Source organism: Hoplias malabaricus, chromosome 12 (genome assembly GCF_029633855.1).
Source record: "Hoplias malabaricus isolate fHopMal1 chromosome 12, fHopMal1.hap1, whole genome shotgun sequence".
In the NCBI taxonomy this organism is placed as follows: Eukaryota; Metazoa; Chordata; class Actinopteri; order Characiformes; family Erythrinidae; genus Hoplias; species Hoplias malabaricus.
In genome coordinates, this window is record NC_089811.1 from 29,683,638 (window position 1) to 29,699,470 (window position 15,833).

General features: G+C 42.1%; 1 protein-coding gene across 4 annotated transcripts in view; it reads left to right on the top strand.

The window, feature by feature from the left end:
* epha3 (eph receptor A3) overlaps positions 1 to 15,833 on the top strand; it is a 196,529-nt gene that overhangs the window by 149,368 nt on the left and 31,328 nt on the right. For all 4 annotated transcript variants that reach the window (XM_066641189.1, XM_066641191.1, XM_066641188.1 and 1 more), the window contains 3 exons: positions 7,651 to 7,806; positions 10,970 to 11,305; positions 15,601 to 15,725. In XM_066641189.1, coding sequence (XP_066497286.1) covers positions 7,651 to 7,806; positions 10,970 to 11,305; positions 15,601 to 15,725 — 617 coding nt within the window. The remainder of the gene's footprint in view (positions 1 to 7,650; positions 7,807 to 10,969; positions 11,306 to 15,600; positions 15,726 to 15,833) is intronic.

Consider the following 15,833-nt stretch of genomic DNA (forward strand, 5'->3'; position numbering starts at 1 on the left):
TGTGCTGCTCAACGGAAGAGAAAGCTTGCTCTTAATGATGTGGCAGAATGACAGAGCTTTCCTCCTGAGCTGCATATGTCAGCACTACTTTGAAATCACCTCATGCCAGGTCTCTAATGATGAAATATGCTTTTTAAATAGTCCAAGGACCTCTGTCTGACTGACCCGCTTTAATGTCCCAGCATTTGTGTCATTACTGAATCTTAATTACTGTGCAGGCACAATATTACAACTCACTTTGGCAGATTTACGAAGCAGGCTAGACCACAGAGGCCTGTAATTAATTTATAAGGATCTTTAAAGGCAAATACTTAAAGGAATATAGTCATCTGATGTGTGATTATTGTATTAAAACAACTCTGCAGTTGTACATTCTTAGCAATGTGGCTTGCTTAGCTGTTCGTTAGTAACGGGCAGCATTTGTTAGATATCAGAGTGCAGAGACTTAGCTCCAATAGCGGCCATTTGGAGTCGGCACAAGCGCTTTGCAAGGCACTGATGGGATCAAAATGTTTATTGTTGCTCTTGGTGTAGTGCATTCACCACAGCCAAAACTAATCAGAACTAAACACCCAAAAACATATTCCACGTGCACTCTGTTAGCGTGCCAGCCAATGAATGAGGGAGCTGTTGAGCAGGCGCTTTCTGCAACACTAATTCATATCAGCCTCTTCTGGCCCCAGATTGGTGTTTGTGCTGGTAACTACAAGGTAATGGCACTGAAGTGGAGGCTCATTCATTTCAAAGGGCCTCAAAGAGCCTCTTCACATTTGGAGCTTCACTTTTGAAAAATTGGCACGGTGCGCTCTGGACGGCATAATTAAGCGATCTGATCCAGGGGCCTGATTTGAATGAGAAAGGCGTCTGATGAGCGGCTCGGAGAGTGTCGGGCACAGTAGTGGCATTGTGGCGCGTGGGAGAAAGTGGGGAGGAAACACATGTTACAAGCTGTAAACAGTTCCCGAAGCACAGCACACTTCACAGTGCTAATATTCATCTCCAGCACATGAACCACTGTGGATCCAACCGTTCATGGCTCTGCCTGCCATTCTTAACACTGAAGAATGGCTCTCCCACAGGATGCCTGATCAAATCTAATTTTACACGGTGCTGGAGAGGAGGAGGGAAAGCAAGAGGTAGAGGCAGACGAGAAGAGAGGAGGGGTAAAAAGTCCTTCTGACCTTGTGGAATAGAAGGGGAGTGAGCCAGTCTCTGGAACCAGGAAATCATTTGTTTAGTGAACACTCTGGACTACTCGCTCCGTTTACTGCTGGCAGGGCTGCACCAGAGTGAAACCGTGCTGACCTCTCTCGTCACCATGAGAGAAAGATGTTGGAGAACTCCTCTCTCTCTTAAACCACTATGGCCAAGCTTTGGTGGTTTTATTTTATTTTTAAACATTTATTTGAGCCAAACAGTCTCATAAAAGAGAGATGGTTTGGGAATTTTTGGTCTTTTCAGAATATCAGGCCTAGTTTCTATGCTCCTAGGTGAAACCTTGTTTGTCCAACCAAAACAAGGCTGTTGTTAAAGTGAGTCGAGGGGCGTTCTGGTGATTCGGGGGTGTCATTGGAGTTGTTTACAAGGCAGAGTGTATTGATTCAGGGTGAGGTAGCCTCATTCTCCTCTGAGAGCGCCATTGTAGAGGCTCCAGGACAAACACAGGCTCGTAGAGGCACTCTGATCACATTTCAGCTCTCTCTTTCTCTGTGCGCTACAGCTGGGCTCTCCTAAGGGCCCGCGGTTACAAATGGACCACTGAGTGCGAGATGAATGCAAGGCTAAGCATTTGGCTCTATGATTTGTGTGTCTTTCTGTAGGTGCGCAAGTTCGTGACTGTGAATGTGATTCATAGCAAATGTGTTTTTCTCTGTTTGTGCAGTTGTTTGTGTGCATGCTTCTCAGTTTGTTTACCATTCGGAGTCCCTCTTGGCTTATTGGCATGTTTACAAGAGCGTCTGCTCATTTTCTCAAGAACCATGGAACTTTGTGATTTAGTCCAAAAACTCCCAGCAGAGCTTAGTTCAAAAATTTCAAAGCGCAAAGGCGCAGAGCAAATTCGATGTGAAATTCAAATCCGCTGAAAAGACGAAGTGCACGTTCTCTGTAGCAGCGGCAGACGGGCATTGATCGGGGTCAAAGGTCACATGAGCAGAGAGCTCTGAAGGTGTCAGTGCTGGATGTGATGTGATTAAGACCTATGCATGTGCTTTAATTGGGTTTGAGGCTTTTCCCATTACAGTAGCGCACAGTTGGTAACAGCAGCAGTGTGTAGCAGTGACCTTCACTTTGAATTACTTTTTATAAATAACCTCGAAAACTAGTTCCACGTTGCAAAATAAGGACTTCAATGTTAAATGCTTTTATCTTGCCATATCTCTCTACAGATAAAAATACCTTTGCATACTCTGCCCATATAATAACGAATATAATCAGTAGACAGCTAAATCGTACATAAAGGCATTTTTGTGTCTGGAACTTGTTGATTTGTCAGTTGAATGCCCCATTTTCTCATTTTGTGCCTTGTCAAGCTTAAACATTGTTGCAGGGAAAAACCTTTTCTGAATAAACCTTGCGTATTATATGGCAGACATTTGCACTTTGCAAGCCCCAATTGGAGTGGGATTGTGACCTGGCCTTTGTTCTCCATTCCCCTGAGGAAAAGTGTCTGCAGCAGGCCCTCTTCTGAGACAGAGAGTGGGATTCAGTTTCACAGGCAATTAGTCTGAACAGAAGCTGCTGAATGAATGCATTTGTTCCCCACAGCCTCTCAGTCACTGCAAGCTACTGTAAGGACATTACAGTAAAGTAAAGGAGTCCAGCACCTACTGCCAGGTGTGTACCCAACTTGTATTGATTGACTTAGAGCTGTTGAGTAGCAATGAGTTATGGGTTGCACCCACTGTTGTCACATCAGCAGTTGCTGGTATCAGTGAAATGTTTCTGATTGAGGACTGAGGGGGCGACAGTCCTTCACAGGGCGACAAACATACTCACACACTCACCTAAGAACACTTTTGAATCGCCAGTCCACCTACCAACGAGTGTTTTAGGACTGTGGGAGAAAACTGGAGCACCCGGAGAACACACCAAACTCCTCACAGACGATCACGAGACTTGAACCCACAACCTCCAGGTCCCTGGGCTGTGTGACTGCGACGCTACCTGCTGCACCACAGTGCCGCCACATTTTGCGTTTAAATATGTTCATTGTTATTAAGCTTGATTTGCCAGTTTTCTGTTGGAAAATAAATATTTAACTACTTTAAACTCCTGAAATGTCAGTATAATGTATAATAAAATACAATTTTATTTTTTATTTATATATACAAAAAAATTAAACCTGGTTAAACCCAGTTGATGGCAGCACGGTGGTGCAGCAGGTAGTGTCGCAGTCACAGGGACCTAGAGGTTGTGGGTTCGATTCCCGCTCAGGTGACTGTCTGTGAGGAGTTGGTGTGTTCTCCCTGTGTCTGTGTGGGTTTCCTCCAGGTGCTCCAATTTACTCCCACAGTCCAAAAACACACGTTGGTAGGTGGATTGGCGACTCAAAAGTGTCCATAGGTGTGTGTGTGTGTATGTGTTGCCCTGTGAAGGACTGGCCCCCCCTCCAGGGTGTATTCCCGCCTTGCGCCCAATGATTCCAGGTAGGCTCTGGACCCACCGCGACCCTGAACTGGATAAGCGGTTACAGACAATAAACCCAGCTGTATATTTCTTACACCTCCAGCATAATGAACAAATAATAAGAATAAATGTTTGATGTAAAATTGAAACACTTAAAAATGTGCCATTTAATCACCAGCCTATCTGTGTTGTCCATATACGGAACCTAGACAGTAAAAACACATTTAAAATATACCTTTTAAGTAAGCATCATTTTATCTCTGTCTATTTAGCCTCAGTTTTAAGGAGTGTTTTTAGCCTGGATTACTTTTTGAATGAGGCAGAGTTTAGCTTAATATATCAGTGTTAAAATCACAGGAGCATTAAGAAAGTTAAGAAAATGGCTGTGTTTTGTACGTATATTAGTATGTTCAGACTTAAAATTGGACTTCACTGGGGAAATCTTGGATATAACAACAAATTAATTCATTCATTGTCTGTAAGCGCTTATCCTTTTCAGGGTCACGGTGGGTCCGAAGCCTACCTGGAATCATTGCGTGCATGGCAGGAACACACCCTGGAGGGGGTGCCAGTCCTTCGCAGGGCGACACACACTCACACATTCACACCTACAGACACTTTTGAGTCGCCAATCCACCTACCAATGTGTACCAATTTTGGAAACCCACATGAACACAGGGAGAACACACCAAGCTCCTCACCAGGAGCGGGACTTGAACCCACGACCTTCAGGTCCCCAGAGCTGTGCGACTGTGACACTACATGCTGCGCCACAGTGGCATCCTATAACAATAATTAAAAAAAAGTATCTATACTAAAAATACAGTGAATCATCACCTCTGTGTAGAGACAATGTCCTGATACAAATTGACAACACGTGCTAAAACACTGTATACAGTATATATCTAAAAATACTGTATATGTCTGATCATCAGACTCCTGGTGGTCCTTTGGTACTCCTTCATCAAACACCTTCAATGTAACATAGAGGAGATCGACAAAATAATAAGATCATCTGTCATATCTTGATTAAGCACGCCTCCTGGGAGAGTGTCTGTGTGTGTGTGTGTGTGTGTGTGGACTGTGCGGGGAGAGGTCTGGATGAGAAATCACCTCTGTGTTTCTCCACAGCCACTCGCTCCCTCCCCTCAGCCTGTTAGTCTGAGACTCAGCTCCCGTGTCTCCTCACAGCACACGTGCAATCAATAACAGCACCCAATCGTTCTTTCTCTCTCTCTCTCTCTCCCTCTCTCTCTCCCCTTCCCTCCCTCTCTCCCTCATTCACACATGTACACACTGCCAGGAGAGGTGAGGCACTTCCTGTCCAACACTACTTGTTAGAGTCTCACTTGCTTATATATCATTACACGTTTCAGGCTTAGACAGAGCTCTTTCTCCCTCTCTCTTATTCTGTGTGTGTGTGTGTGTGTGATATAGAGGAAGTGGAGACTAGCCCCTGCTTAATGTCATTCATTGCCTTCATACACTACGTATAAAGGCTGTGAGAAATGAGAGGGAGATGACACCAGGAATGATTGCCTCTCAGACTTTCATTAAAGAGCTGTCCAGGACAAGCACTTGCGTGATTGAGATGAAGAACTTAACTTCCCATGACCACTAGGGTCAGTTATCATCTATTGATTCATCTCAGGAATAGAGAGAAAGCTGTTAGCTTTACAAAATGATTTTTATGAATATACCCCTGGCTAAGCAGGCTCATGTTTACAAACATTTAAGTCTAGGACCTTAAATATCTTGAGAATGAACTCAGTTTGGGATGAAAATGCTAGAGAAGGGAAACATGACCAAATAGAGAAGTCAAGTTTAACAAAACAGGCTTTAAGCTGTAAATTAAGTAGATGATCTGTAACTAGCACACTGATATTTCTATGTACTTTTTTTTGTATTGCTGAAAGTTTACATCTAAACTCTAATAAATATAAATTCAAAATACACAGATTTCTGTTGAATGCATATTTCACAAAAACCTTACAAAACATTCTTGGACTTTACTCGTGTTACTCAATTCTTATTTGCCTCTATGAAGCAAAGTTATGACTGTTGTCTGTGTGTGATCAAAGGCCAACATAGTGGCTCTTAGAGTTTAAGGGATTAATTGATGATTTTGGTACAGAATTTGGTACATTTATGTTCCTAAAGATATACCCTTGAGCAGCAGGTGCCACTCTAGTTATAGTAAGCTACTTATTTAAGTACTACTGAAAATAAATACTTGCACACTTCCTAAATTACATTTCTAAAGGAAGTAATTAAACACTCATTCATGCAGTTTTACTTTTGCTGAAGTATACTTGTGTCTCCAGGCTGAGAGCTGGGTTTTGACAGGGTTTTGAAGGTTCTGACTTAACCATTTGGAAATTTTTGGGAATCAGAATCAGGGAATCAGTGGAGAATGACAGTAAATATATGATAATAAAGAGTTACTTAATGTATTCTAAATGTTTTGATCTTTGTTGTTCGCTTTCCTCTTGTGAAGTGTATTTTTAGAGGAATAATACCACATACCTTTTGCTTTTAATCACACACTCACATACATACTCATTCATGGTTAGGAATTTGCTTCAAAGGGGCGCTATTTCTCATATACATTTAGGGACTGCTCCAAAAGGGGGTGCTATTGTGCTGCACAGTAATGAAACTACCAATTTTTTCATGTAAATACTCAAATAGTTTACACCTCTAAAATTGACACCTGTAGGTAAGAACATGCAAGAATAGGTTCTAAATACATTCACGGTGGTTTTCCTCTTTCCTGTTTTCAGAAATCCACAGTCCTACAGTGACTTGTCTTCTGGGGGTGCTATACAGCATGTTTGTCTCATTAGGGGCTGTGTGTTTGCCAGTTTACAGAGGAATCACTGTGTCACATTCAATTTCCCATAACTCTGGCTAATAGGTTCTGCTGATTTTTTTTTTTTTTTTTTTTTTTTTGTCAGGCTGGTTTTCCACAGTGGCTGTGGGAGCCCCTGAGGAGTAGTGGGTTAATATAAACCTGATTTCTCAAATATCACATACTGTCTCCCTGCCCAGCTTTCAGAGAACACACCGGAGCCACCCTGAAGAAACAACAGCACTTGAAATGGCCAATAGTGGCAAGTGGAGAGCTGTGAGTGTGGGACAGTGTGTAATAACCATTGCACATCTGCTGCTGACAGCCAGGCGGCTCAGGAGGCCTGTGTGTTATTTGTTCAGATGGTCTCTCTCTCTCTCTCTCTCATTCTGCGTTCCCAGAGAGGTGGAATCCAGCTCTACTCCCATTGCTCTACTAGAGTAAAAGCCAGAGAGGAGCTTAAAGCCCATGAATGTCTGGCCATGAAGCACAATTGAATTGGGTGTAGAAAAACTTTTTTTTTTTTCTTTTTTTTTTCTTTTTTTTTCTTAGCTGACTTGAAACCTTTGAGTAAACTGTATCAAGTGACAAGTACCGAACCTGCAAAAAAGAGAAGAGTGCAATACAGACTTGTGTGAGCCCCTGTAATTAGTTGGCTTGTTGTGATTTTTCCCCCCTCATTATAGGTAATGGGATGGAATTCTCATGAATAGGAGTGGATGAGCTGCTGAGTACAATTTAATACCAGAGATATTTAAAGAGAGCTTTTTTCCATTTTAAGAGGTATATTTGCATAATTCATGCAACATCCTCTGGCCGTGTCGCTAAAGGGAGAGAGTAGCGACTCATTTTTAAATGTGTTTTATCGCAAGGCTTCGGCTTGGCACCCACTTCTCCCGCCCCCTCCTTCTTAAAGGAGTAAACTCCCACTCCATATTCTCCTCACACATTCAATGTGGACATTCACACACACAATCTCTGGGCTTTGGGTGTATTGGTGGGTTAAAGTCAGATGATTAAAAGTCTTTGCAGTGTGTCCGCTGATGCATATGGTCATGTGAAATGATTCAGTCCATTAAAGGTGGCAGCATGGTAATGGGGTAATGGATGACTCTGTTGGTTAAAGGCTCCAAGCATCCTAATTTGTCTTCTGCTCCTGTTTGTCTCCGCAGCCTGCCGTCCTGGCTTCTATAAGGCTTCCTCTGGGAATGTGAAGTGTTCCAAGTGTCCCCCGCACAGCTACACACACCAGGAGGGCGCTGTGTACTGCAGCTGTGAGAAGAACTACTTCCGATCGGAAGGAGACCCCGTTTCAATGGCCTGCACTCGTATGTATTCGTCATTGTACTTTTATCTTGCACCTGCAGCCACAGCGTAGAGTTTTAATCAGGCTGGAAATATTGTCAAAACCCAAATACAGTCTCAACAAACTCGCCCAACTTAATTCTCTCCTAACATAACTTTTAGGATGGTCTTCAATGTTTGAAACCAAACCTGACCCAAATTTAAAAAGATTTCTCTCAGAAGCCGACCAATGGAGCATGAATGTGGCAAATGCAAACTGAAATGTCAGTGGATGAAAAGCTAAATTTAAAGCATAATATTATATGCCTTCATTAAATAATTATTAAAATGTATTTTTCTTAATTGATCCTTTAATCTTTTTTTTTTTCATTAGTGCAAGTCTTGTGGAGCATGGTTCTAAACATGAGTGAGTGACTCCATGCCACATCTAAACCTGCTTTGGGGGTAGCAAAAGTAAGGAGGGGGAATAACGACAAAAAGGAAAGAGCAAGGGGTGTAGAATAAATTCTGTTAGAAGTGGCAGGTGGGCTGTGAGAACATGAAAATCCAATTGGACCTGGCACACATTTGTAAAATAATTTCAGAACCCAACCAAACTGAATGTGAGCAGTAGGGATCTGTTGGGTTTGGACTTCTATTTTAAGCTCTACCTTAGTTGGCTTTACATCAGTCCAGTTTTAGCACAGTGTTTTCCATTCTTCTCTTTGCATGAGGGCGGCTGTGACCTAACAGTTAGAGAAGTAGGCTTGGGGACGGAAGGTCCCCAATTTGATCCCTGTCATTGGCAGGAAATTGGGGCCGGGGATGTGAAGGAATAGTTTTGTCTCCTCCTTCAACATCCACAGCTGAGTTTCACAGAATATCCAACTACTAGTGTTTCCCTAGTGTTCACTGACAATAAAAAGATAAATAAATAACTAAATAAAACAAAAAAACAGCAACAAAAATCATGTAGAACTCTACCCAGATCTCGTGTGTGACCTTTACTAAATCACAGTCATCCGTCATTTAGACTCTCGTGTCTTGTGTAATTCAATAGAAAACTTTTCACATCAGTTCAAGCGTGCTGCGCTGATCCTAATGCTACTCTCTTAAGTGCTGGGGTTTATGGTGTTTGTTCTGGGATTGATGAATTTGTGTTGGCTCGATCAGACAAAGCTTCTGATCCTCCTTAAATCAGTCCAAGGAGTCCCTTGGAGAATAGGCTTTGTTTGTTTATTTTTTAGGCATTGTAACCCAGTGGGTCTCTGTGGGCCTGCACTGCGGAGCGAGCTAACCCATTCTCTTTTATAGACAAGGATGCAGATGGTACACAGATGCACGCAACCACTGCCAAGCATTCCAAAACACATTATCCATAAATCATAGTCTCGCTATCAGTGCTGATTCAGATCACGTAAAACCACACCGTGCGTGTTGAATTCTGAGGCCAAGTTTAATAAAGTGTGTCTTACGTGACATCCAAAGTGGTCAGCGTATTAGGTCATGCTATGCTCAGACGTGTCACGTTTATTTGCTCTGTCAAAAGCTATTCTGAGCCTTCGCTTCCACTCAAGCACTTACAGCCAATTCATTTCTCAGTCTTTGATGGTTGCCGTCATGTCTTTTTCACTGTTCCAGTTTTACACTGTGCATGAGAAAGGTTGACGGAATGTGGTGAAAACACTGGGATAGTGTGATATGAGAGTTCAACTTCAGTGCGTCATGCTGTCATAGCCCACAAGCAGAGACGTTTATCTAGATAGAATCTCCCTAGATGCATGGATGCTACTCTGACTATAACAGATTAGCTTTTAGCACGGATTTGTGAATGGTGCTGCAATTATAGCAAGGATTTTGCGATTTTTATCTGTTTTAATTCTGAAGGTCATCCAGTGTTTTTTGTATGAGTTTAACCTCCTGTTAGTATTGGAGTTGCTTTAAATAATTTGGATTCAAAGTGTAATTTACAAAAGTAAGTGTGTTTATTTAATAGATTATTGGCACGGAATATTCATGTCGTTTGTGGGATCCTGTAAAGCACTCTCAGTTAGTTCCTGGGTTCTTTCAGTTGTCAGACATTTCAAAGGCACCCATATTTATGCCTGCTTTTAGTATGTATAAATAGACCTGTTTACTTCTGCCTGTCTCCTTTTTATGACCCCATAAAACTTGTATATTTAATAGCATAAATCCTCAACGTGAGAAAAATGTCGACAGTAGAAAGGAACACGTATGTTGCCTGTCTGGAAAATTTATCAATTACAGCAGTCAGGGGTCCAGTGTGAGTTGTGGCTCCAGCATTCAGGCAGTGGTGGTAATTTTAGGCTGTAGTGGACTTGTATTCACACCTCCACTTACCCAATACGTATCTGTATACACTGTGTATGTATGTGTGTGTATAAAATGGATGGGTTACTCCACCTCACATCCTACTAGTCTGCTAATGTTACCATGCACACTGTGATTTCTATTATAAATCTGGATCAAAGTTTTTTAACCCTCAACACTTTTCTATTTTCCCCATGACTGTTAAGCAATCATAAGACATAGTGGTTCATGGTTTCTCGTTCTATGGGCTGAATCCCTTTTGTGCTTTGCAATTCATCTACAAAGCAGTGCTCAGATATATCCTCAGTGCTTTATAATAAAATGTATGGTTTATTTAATCAATGTTGAATTGTGTGTGGGCGGCACAGTGTCACAGTCACACAGCTCCAGGGACCTGGAGGTTGTGGGTTCAAGTCCCGCTCCGGGTGAATGTCTGTGGTATGTTCTCCCTGTGTCTGCGTGGGTTTCCTCCCGTGGTCCAAAAACACAAACATTGGTAGGTGGCTTGGCAACTCAAATGTGTCCCTAGGTGCGAGCATGTGTTGCCCTGTGAAGGACAGGCGCCCCCTCCAGGGTGTGTTCCTGCCTTGCGCCCAGTGATTCCGGGTAGGCTCCTGATCCACCGTGACCCTAAACTAGATAAGCGGTTACAGACATCAAATGAATTAATTGTGTATTTATTCATGATTCCTGATGAGAGTTATAAGTTGTAAATGAATCAACCAAATTCTGTTAAATGACTTGGATTAAAATTGCTTCAAGTAAACTTACATTACAAGTTAGGAACAGGTTTTCTGTCTCCTACAAAGTTATCATTTAAAGGTAAAGGATTAAAAGTCTTAAAAGAACACCTCACCTGCTTCCTTTTCTCATCAGGTCCTCCCTCTGCCCCTCGGAACGTGTTCTCAGTCATTAACGAGACATCAGTGATCCTGGAGTGGAGCTGGCCAGCAGACACGGGCGGCAGAAAGGATATTACGTTTAATGTGGTGTGTAAACGGTGTTTAACGGGGTCCAGACGGTGTGAGCCATGCAGAGAGGCTGTGCGCTTCCTGCCCCGCGCCACGGGCCTCAGCAACACTACTGTGACTGTAGCAGACCTGCTGGCACACACCAACTACACATTTGAGATCGAGGCCCAGAACGGAGTTTCCTCTTTGGCTCCTGCACTGCGCCAATACGCTGCTGTCACCATTACCACCAACCAAGCAGGTGAGGCTGCCCTTACTGCTTTAGCACCTCAGGATAAACTAGCAAATCCGAACTGGTTTCTATATAAATAACACTGTACTAAAGTGCTGAACAATAGTTATAGTGAACATATTTTTTTTTACCAGGAAACCCTGCAAAATTCTTCACTAAACATCAATGTCATGTCTGCATGCCCCTGTAGGATTGGTAGCAATGTATTCATGAAGACAATTCAATTTCTTTGCAGTGATGTGCAACAAAGCACAAAATTCCATTTGGAGAGAAGAAAAGACCCATTTAATACCTCAGCAAGCCTATTTTTGATCCCCGTTTTCTGATGTGTCTTGTGCTATCAGAGATGATTGTGCGCATATCTGTCTGCAGGTGTTAAGAGCCCAGTCAGGGAGGCGGAAGGTCATGACTTCTCAGGTTACTATACAGACTGAATGGAGCACCATCTGCCTTCCATTCCACTAGAGTTTCCTCGGTGAAGATGAGCAGTTGCGCTCTCAGGTCTTGTGAGGCCCATGCTTCTGTCTCCTCTGTCAGTCTTGCTCTGTCTTTAAAGTTATAGGTACAGGACCTGCTGGGTGATTTAGCACAGGCTTTAGAGCTGAGCTTATAGGCTCTAGAGTTTGGTGTCATAAAACAGTAGGCAGAGGACTACTGTAGATCAAAGGCTAAGGATTGATAGTTTTGCACCCTTCTTACCATAGGGAGCAGTTGTCTTTGCTCTTAACCTCATAAAATCCTTACTGTCATGGAGCAGAAGCTGGAGATATGTTCAGCTAATCTTTTTTCTATGCAGTATCAGCTCCTGCTCATAGAAGCTGGTGTGTTTTTAATAAAAATAAAAAAAGGCTTGCAGCATGTGGTTTCACAATTATGAAATGAAAAAAACACTTATTATTAGCTTAACATAGCTCTATTTTCCCCATAAACTGAGAGTTTCTGAGCAAACATTGTATTAACTATTGCTCTTGTGAGAGCCTGTGATTCCGATGACATATTCTTGTCGAAGCTCAATATGTTCCAGTTATATTTCGTGTGGTTTTAACTTTCTTTGTGTTGTCACAGCTGTGATCTGTTAAAATAGTGATTGCCAGGCAATGATGCTTTAAGGAAAGATTTAGGCATTGAAGAGCAGAAAATATACTCATACATCTTTAAGTTTTTGATGAAGAATGAAGGGCCGTATAATTCCAAAATAATTTAGGGACACAGTCAATTTGTAATACTGAAACTATGCATTCATTTTTTTGTAAATGTGTTCTGTCCATTCTAAAACGGCCACAATATAAGGTTAGTCATATTTAATTATTTTCTTGTTTTTTTTTTTTATTTTTTTTTTTTTCAAAGACGTTGTTAGAGAAAATTGTGTGCTCTCACAATCCTAGTAATATACAAATATTCAGTTATGTTCAGAGGTCTGTGGTGGCCAGTGTCTTGTTTATTGAACACCAGGGACTTTGTTTATCTTAAGTATTTTTTTCTCTTTCTTTTTCTTGGAAGAATCTGTGGATTTGTTTATATCTGGAAAAAAGTGGAGCTTGAGTTTTCTTTTATCTTTCAGAGATGAAAGTTCAAATATGGTTTATATTGTGATAACAGTTCAATATTCTCCAATGCTTTAAAGGTTTTTAGAGGTATTGGTGTCTCTGTATCTTTAATAACTATAATTATTCTCACAAATTAATGGAGAACATGGGCAGCACGGTGGCGCAGCAGGTAGTGTCACAGTCACACAGCTCCAGGGACCTGGAGGTTGTGGGTTCGATTCCCGCGCCGGTTGACTGTCTGTGAGGAGCTGGTGTGTTCTCCCTGTGTCCGTGTGGGTTTCCTCTGGGTGCTCCGGTTTCCTCCCACAGTCCAAAAACACGCGTTGGTAGGTGGATTGGTGACTCAAAAGTGTGTGTGTGTGTGTGTGTTGCCCTGTGAAGGACTGGCGCCCCCTCCAGGCTGTATTCCCGCCTTGTGCCCAATGATTCCAGGTAGGCTCTGGACCCACCGCGACCCTGAACTGGATACGGTTACAGATAATGAATTAATGGAGAACAAATAGCTTGTAATTTATAGAGTTTTTGGTTGGAAATTATATAAATTATAGTTATTTTATATTATAATTACATATTTTTTTTCTATATACATTATAGTATGCTGATAAGACATTCAGGGAAATTTCAGAATTTTTTAGGGAAATATTTGTTATTTTGAAAGGTGTGTTTGTGTCTGTACCTAGAGGCTTACCTGCGCACTGGGACAGTTTCTCACACTATGTCCAGACACTGTAAAACTCTTATCCATTCCGTTCCATTGCAATTTTATTTGCCATGGAATGAAGAGACAGTGCTTGGCTGCAATGCTCTCTTCTTTTTGGCTCTCTCCTCCGTAAACATTGGATGTAGATGAGTATTCCATTTCATCTGTTGGCTCTTTCAGAAAGCCCAGAAACAATTGAGATCACAGCCCCACTCCCTCAACCTTGGACAAATAATCTAGCTACCTTTATCGTCCTATAAAATGCAAATGGAAGCAGGAGATATATGTGTGAACAGAAACCCCGGTGCTTTCGGCCTGCAGCTGGGCTCGCTGTCAGAGAGTGCATTTATGAGGGGCTCACAAGGATGTCAACGCAGCCCACTCTAAACACAACTAGCATATGCAGTGCTGCCCCAGGGAGAGAGCAAACACAAGCTGCCCTGTATATTAGGACAGTGCTCTCATCTTGCTAGCAACAGCTTTAAAATGTTTGTATTCCACCATTTTGACAGGGTGTCTTCAGAAGAATCCCGGCCTCCTGCTCATTCCTGCCAGTACAGGATGTAGATGTTCAACAAAGCTGATAACTGTAGGCGTGCTTGAACAGAAAGTGATGTTCTTTTTACAGTTATTTAGTCTTGCGGGACTTGGCAGTTTGGGATATAGTTGATAAAGTTAACTGGGCTTTTAGGTGGGAAGTTGAAGAACTTGTCAGATCCTGTACCCACCGCAGATGAGGTTTTGGAGAGAGAGAAAGAGGAACTGAGGAAGGAAAGGGAAGGTCCAGATACATTTGTAGTGAGAGTTTCTCTCCCACAGCTCTATTATTCAAACCATGTGGAGGACATTTGGTGACCAAGTGATCTATAGACTGTCATTATCTTCCCTGCATTTCACCAAGATCATTTGCAATGTTTATGTCTGGAACACTCTCTGAACAAAGTGGGGGAGCAATACTGTAAATGTCACACCTGTAAATGCCAGCGATTTATAATCTGGTTTTAATCTGCTAGAGGTTGTGGATTCTAGTTGAAAGTGGGTGAGGTTGTTTCCTCTCTGTAATTTTGTAACTGAATACTCTTTGAGTTGGTCCTATAGATTTGCCTTTATTTGCATATTTTGAGAGAATTCTGCTCATTTTTTCTTTGACTGAAATAAACATGTTTTTTTTTTACGCTCATGAGTGTCACAAGCATAAAGCCGGAATGCTGAGAATATACAGTGTCAAACAGCCCATAACCCAAACACCATAAATCTTACCTACTGTAAACTGTGGTCGCTATAAAACTTCAATAATACCTTATCAGAATGCTGTGTAGGAGTGCAACCAGGAACAGACTGTTTCCATCTGGATTCATTAAGAGGCTTAATGTTTCCAAGGAGGGGGGAGGCATTCAAAAGTGTACAATCACAATCAAGAAAAGCTCGAACATTTCAAAGAACAACATGTTTTTTCCTGTGGTCTAATAAAATTAAAACATGGGCCAGTCAGATGCCTTCATGGCCTCCATGCTGCCTTGCAATTACAGAGCTGTAAAATTGAAAAAAGAAAGCAAGCGAGCCAGGCAGGGGAAGGGAGGTGCAGAACTCTGACTTGAATTATGATCACAGATTGAGACCATGTGAAGTGCCAGAGCTGAGAGACATGTGAGGGACTTGATGTTTCAAGTACTTTGCTCTTAAAGATTGAGGAGAGACTCTTTGCTTGCAGTCAATGCTTGCGCAGGCAGTGCTCTCTTTTTCTGTGACAAAGCCATATTAACCACTGACTGATAAAGCAAATTAGAGACGACCGCATCATTGTGTCTTTATGTCCTCAATTTTCCCAACTTTGAAACTGGCCCCCAGTGGAGAACAAACTCAATTAGGTCAACAGGAACCAATTCACAGGATGCAAATAGTTGAATCAAAATGTCCGCTGAACTTCCGTTGAACTTCAGCTCTGTGTGCATGTAATGCAGTCAAAGGAAGAGTGGAAGAAGCTAATCCTCTTTTTTGCCCCTACCCCCCCCCCCTCTCTCTTTCCCTATCCCTTTTCATTTTGTCACTTTCTGCAGCTCCATCCCCAGTCACGGTCATCAGGAAGGACAGAACATCCAGAAACAGCATCTCACTGTCCTGGCTGGAGCCAGAAAGACCCAATGGTATCATCCTGGACTACGAGGTCAAGTACTATGAGAAGGTGGGGCAGTTTAAGATTTACTTGCCCAGGATATTTAACACTATTAGCATTTAAACTGATTCTTCATCCCTCTCTATGGCCTTATTAGGGAGCTTAATCGAAAGTGCA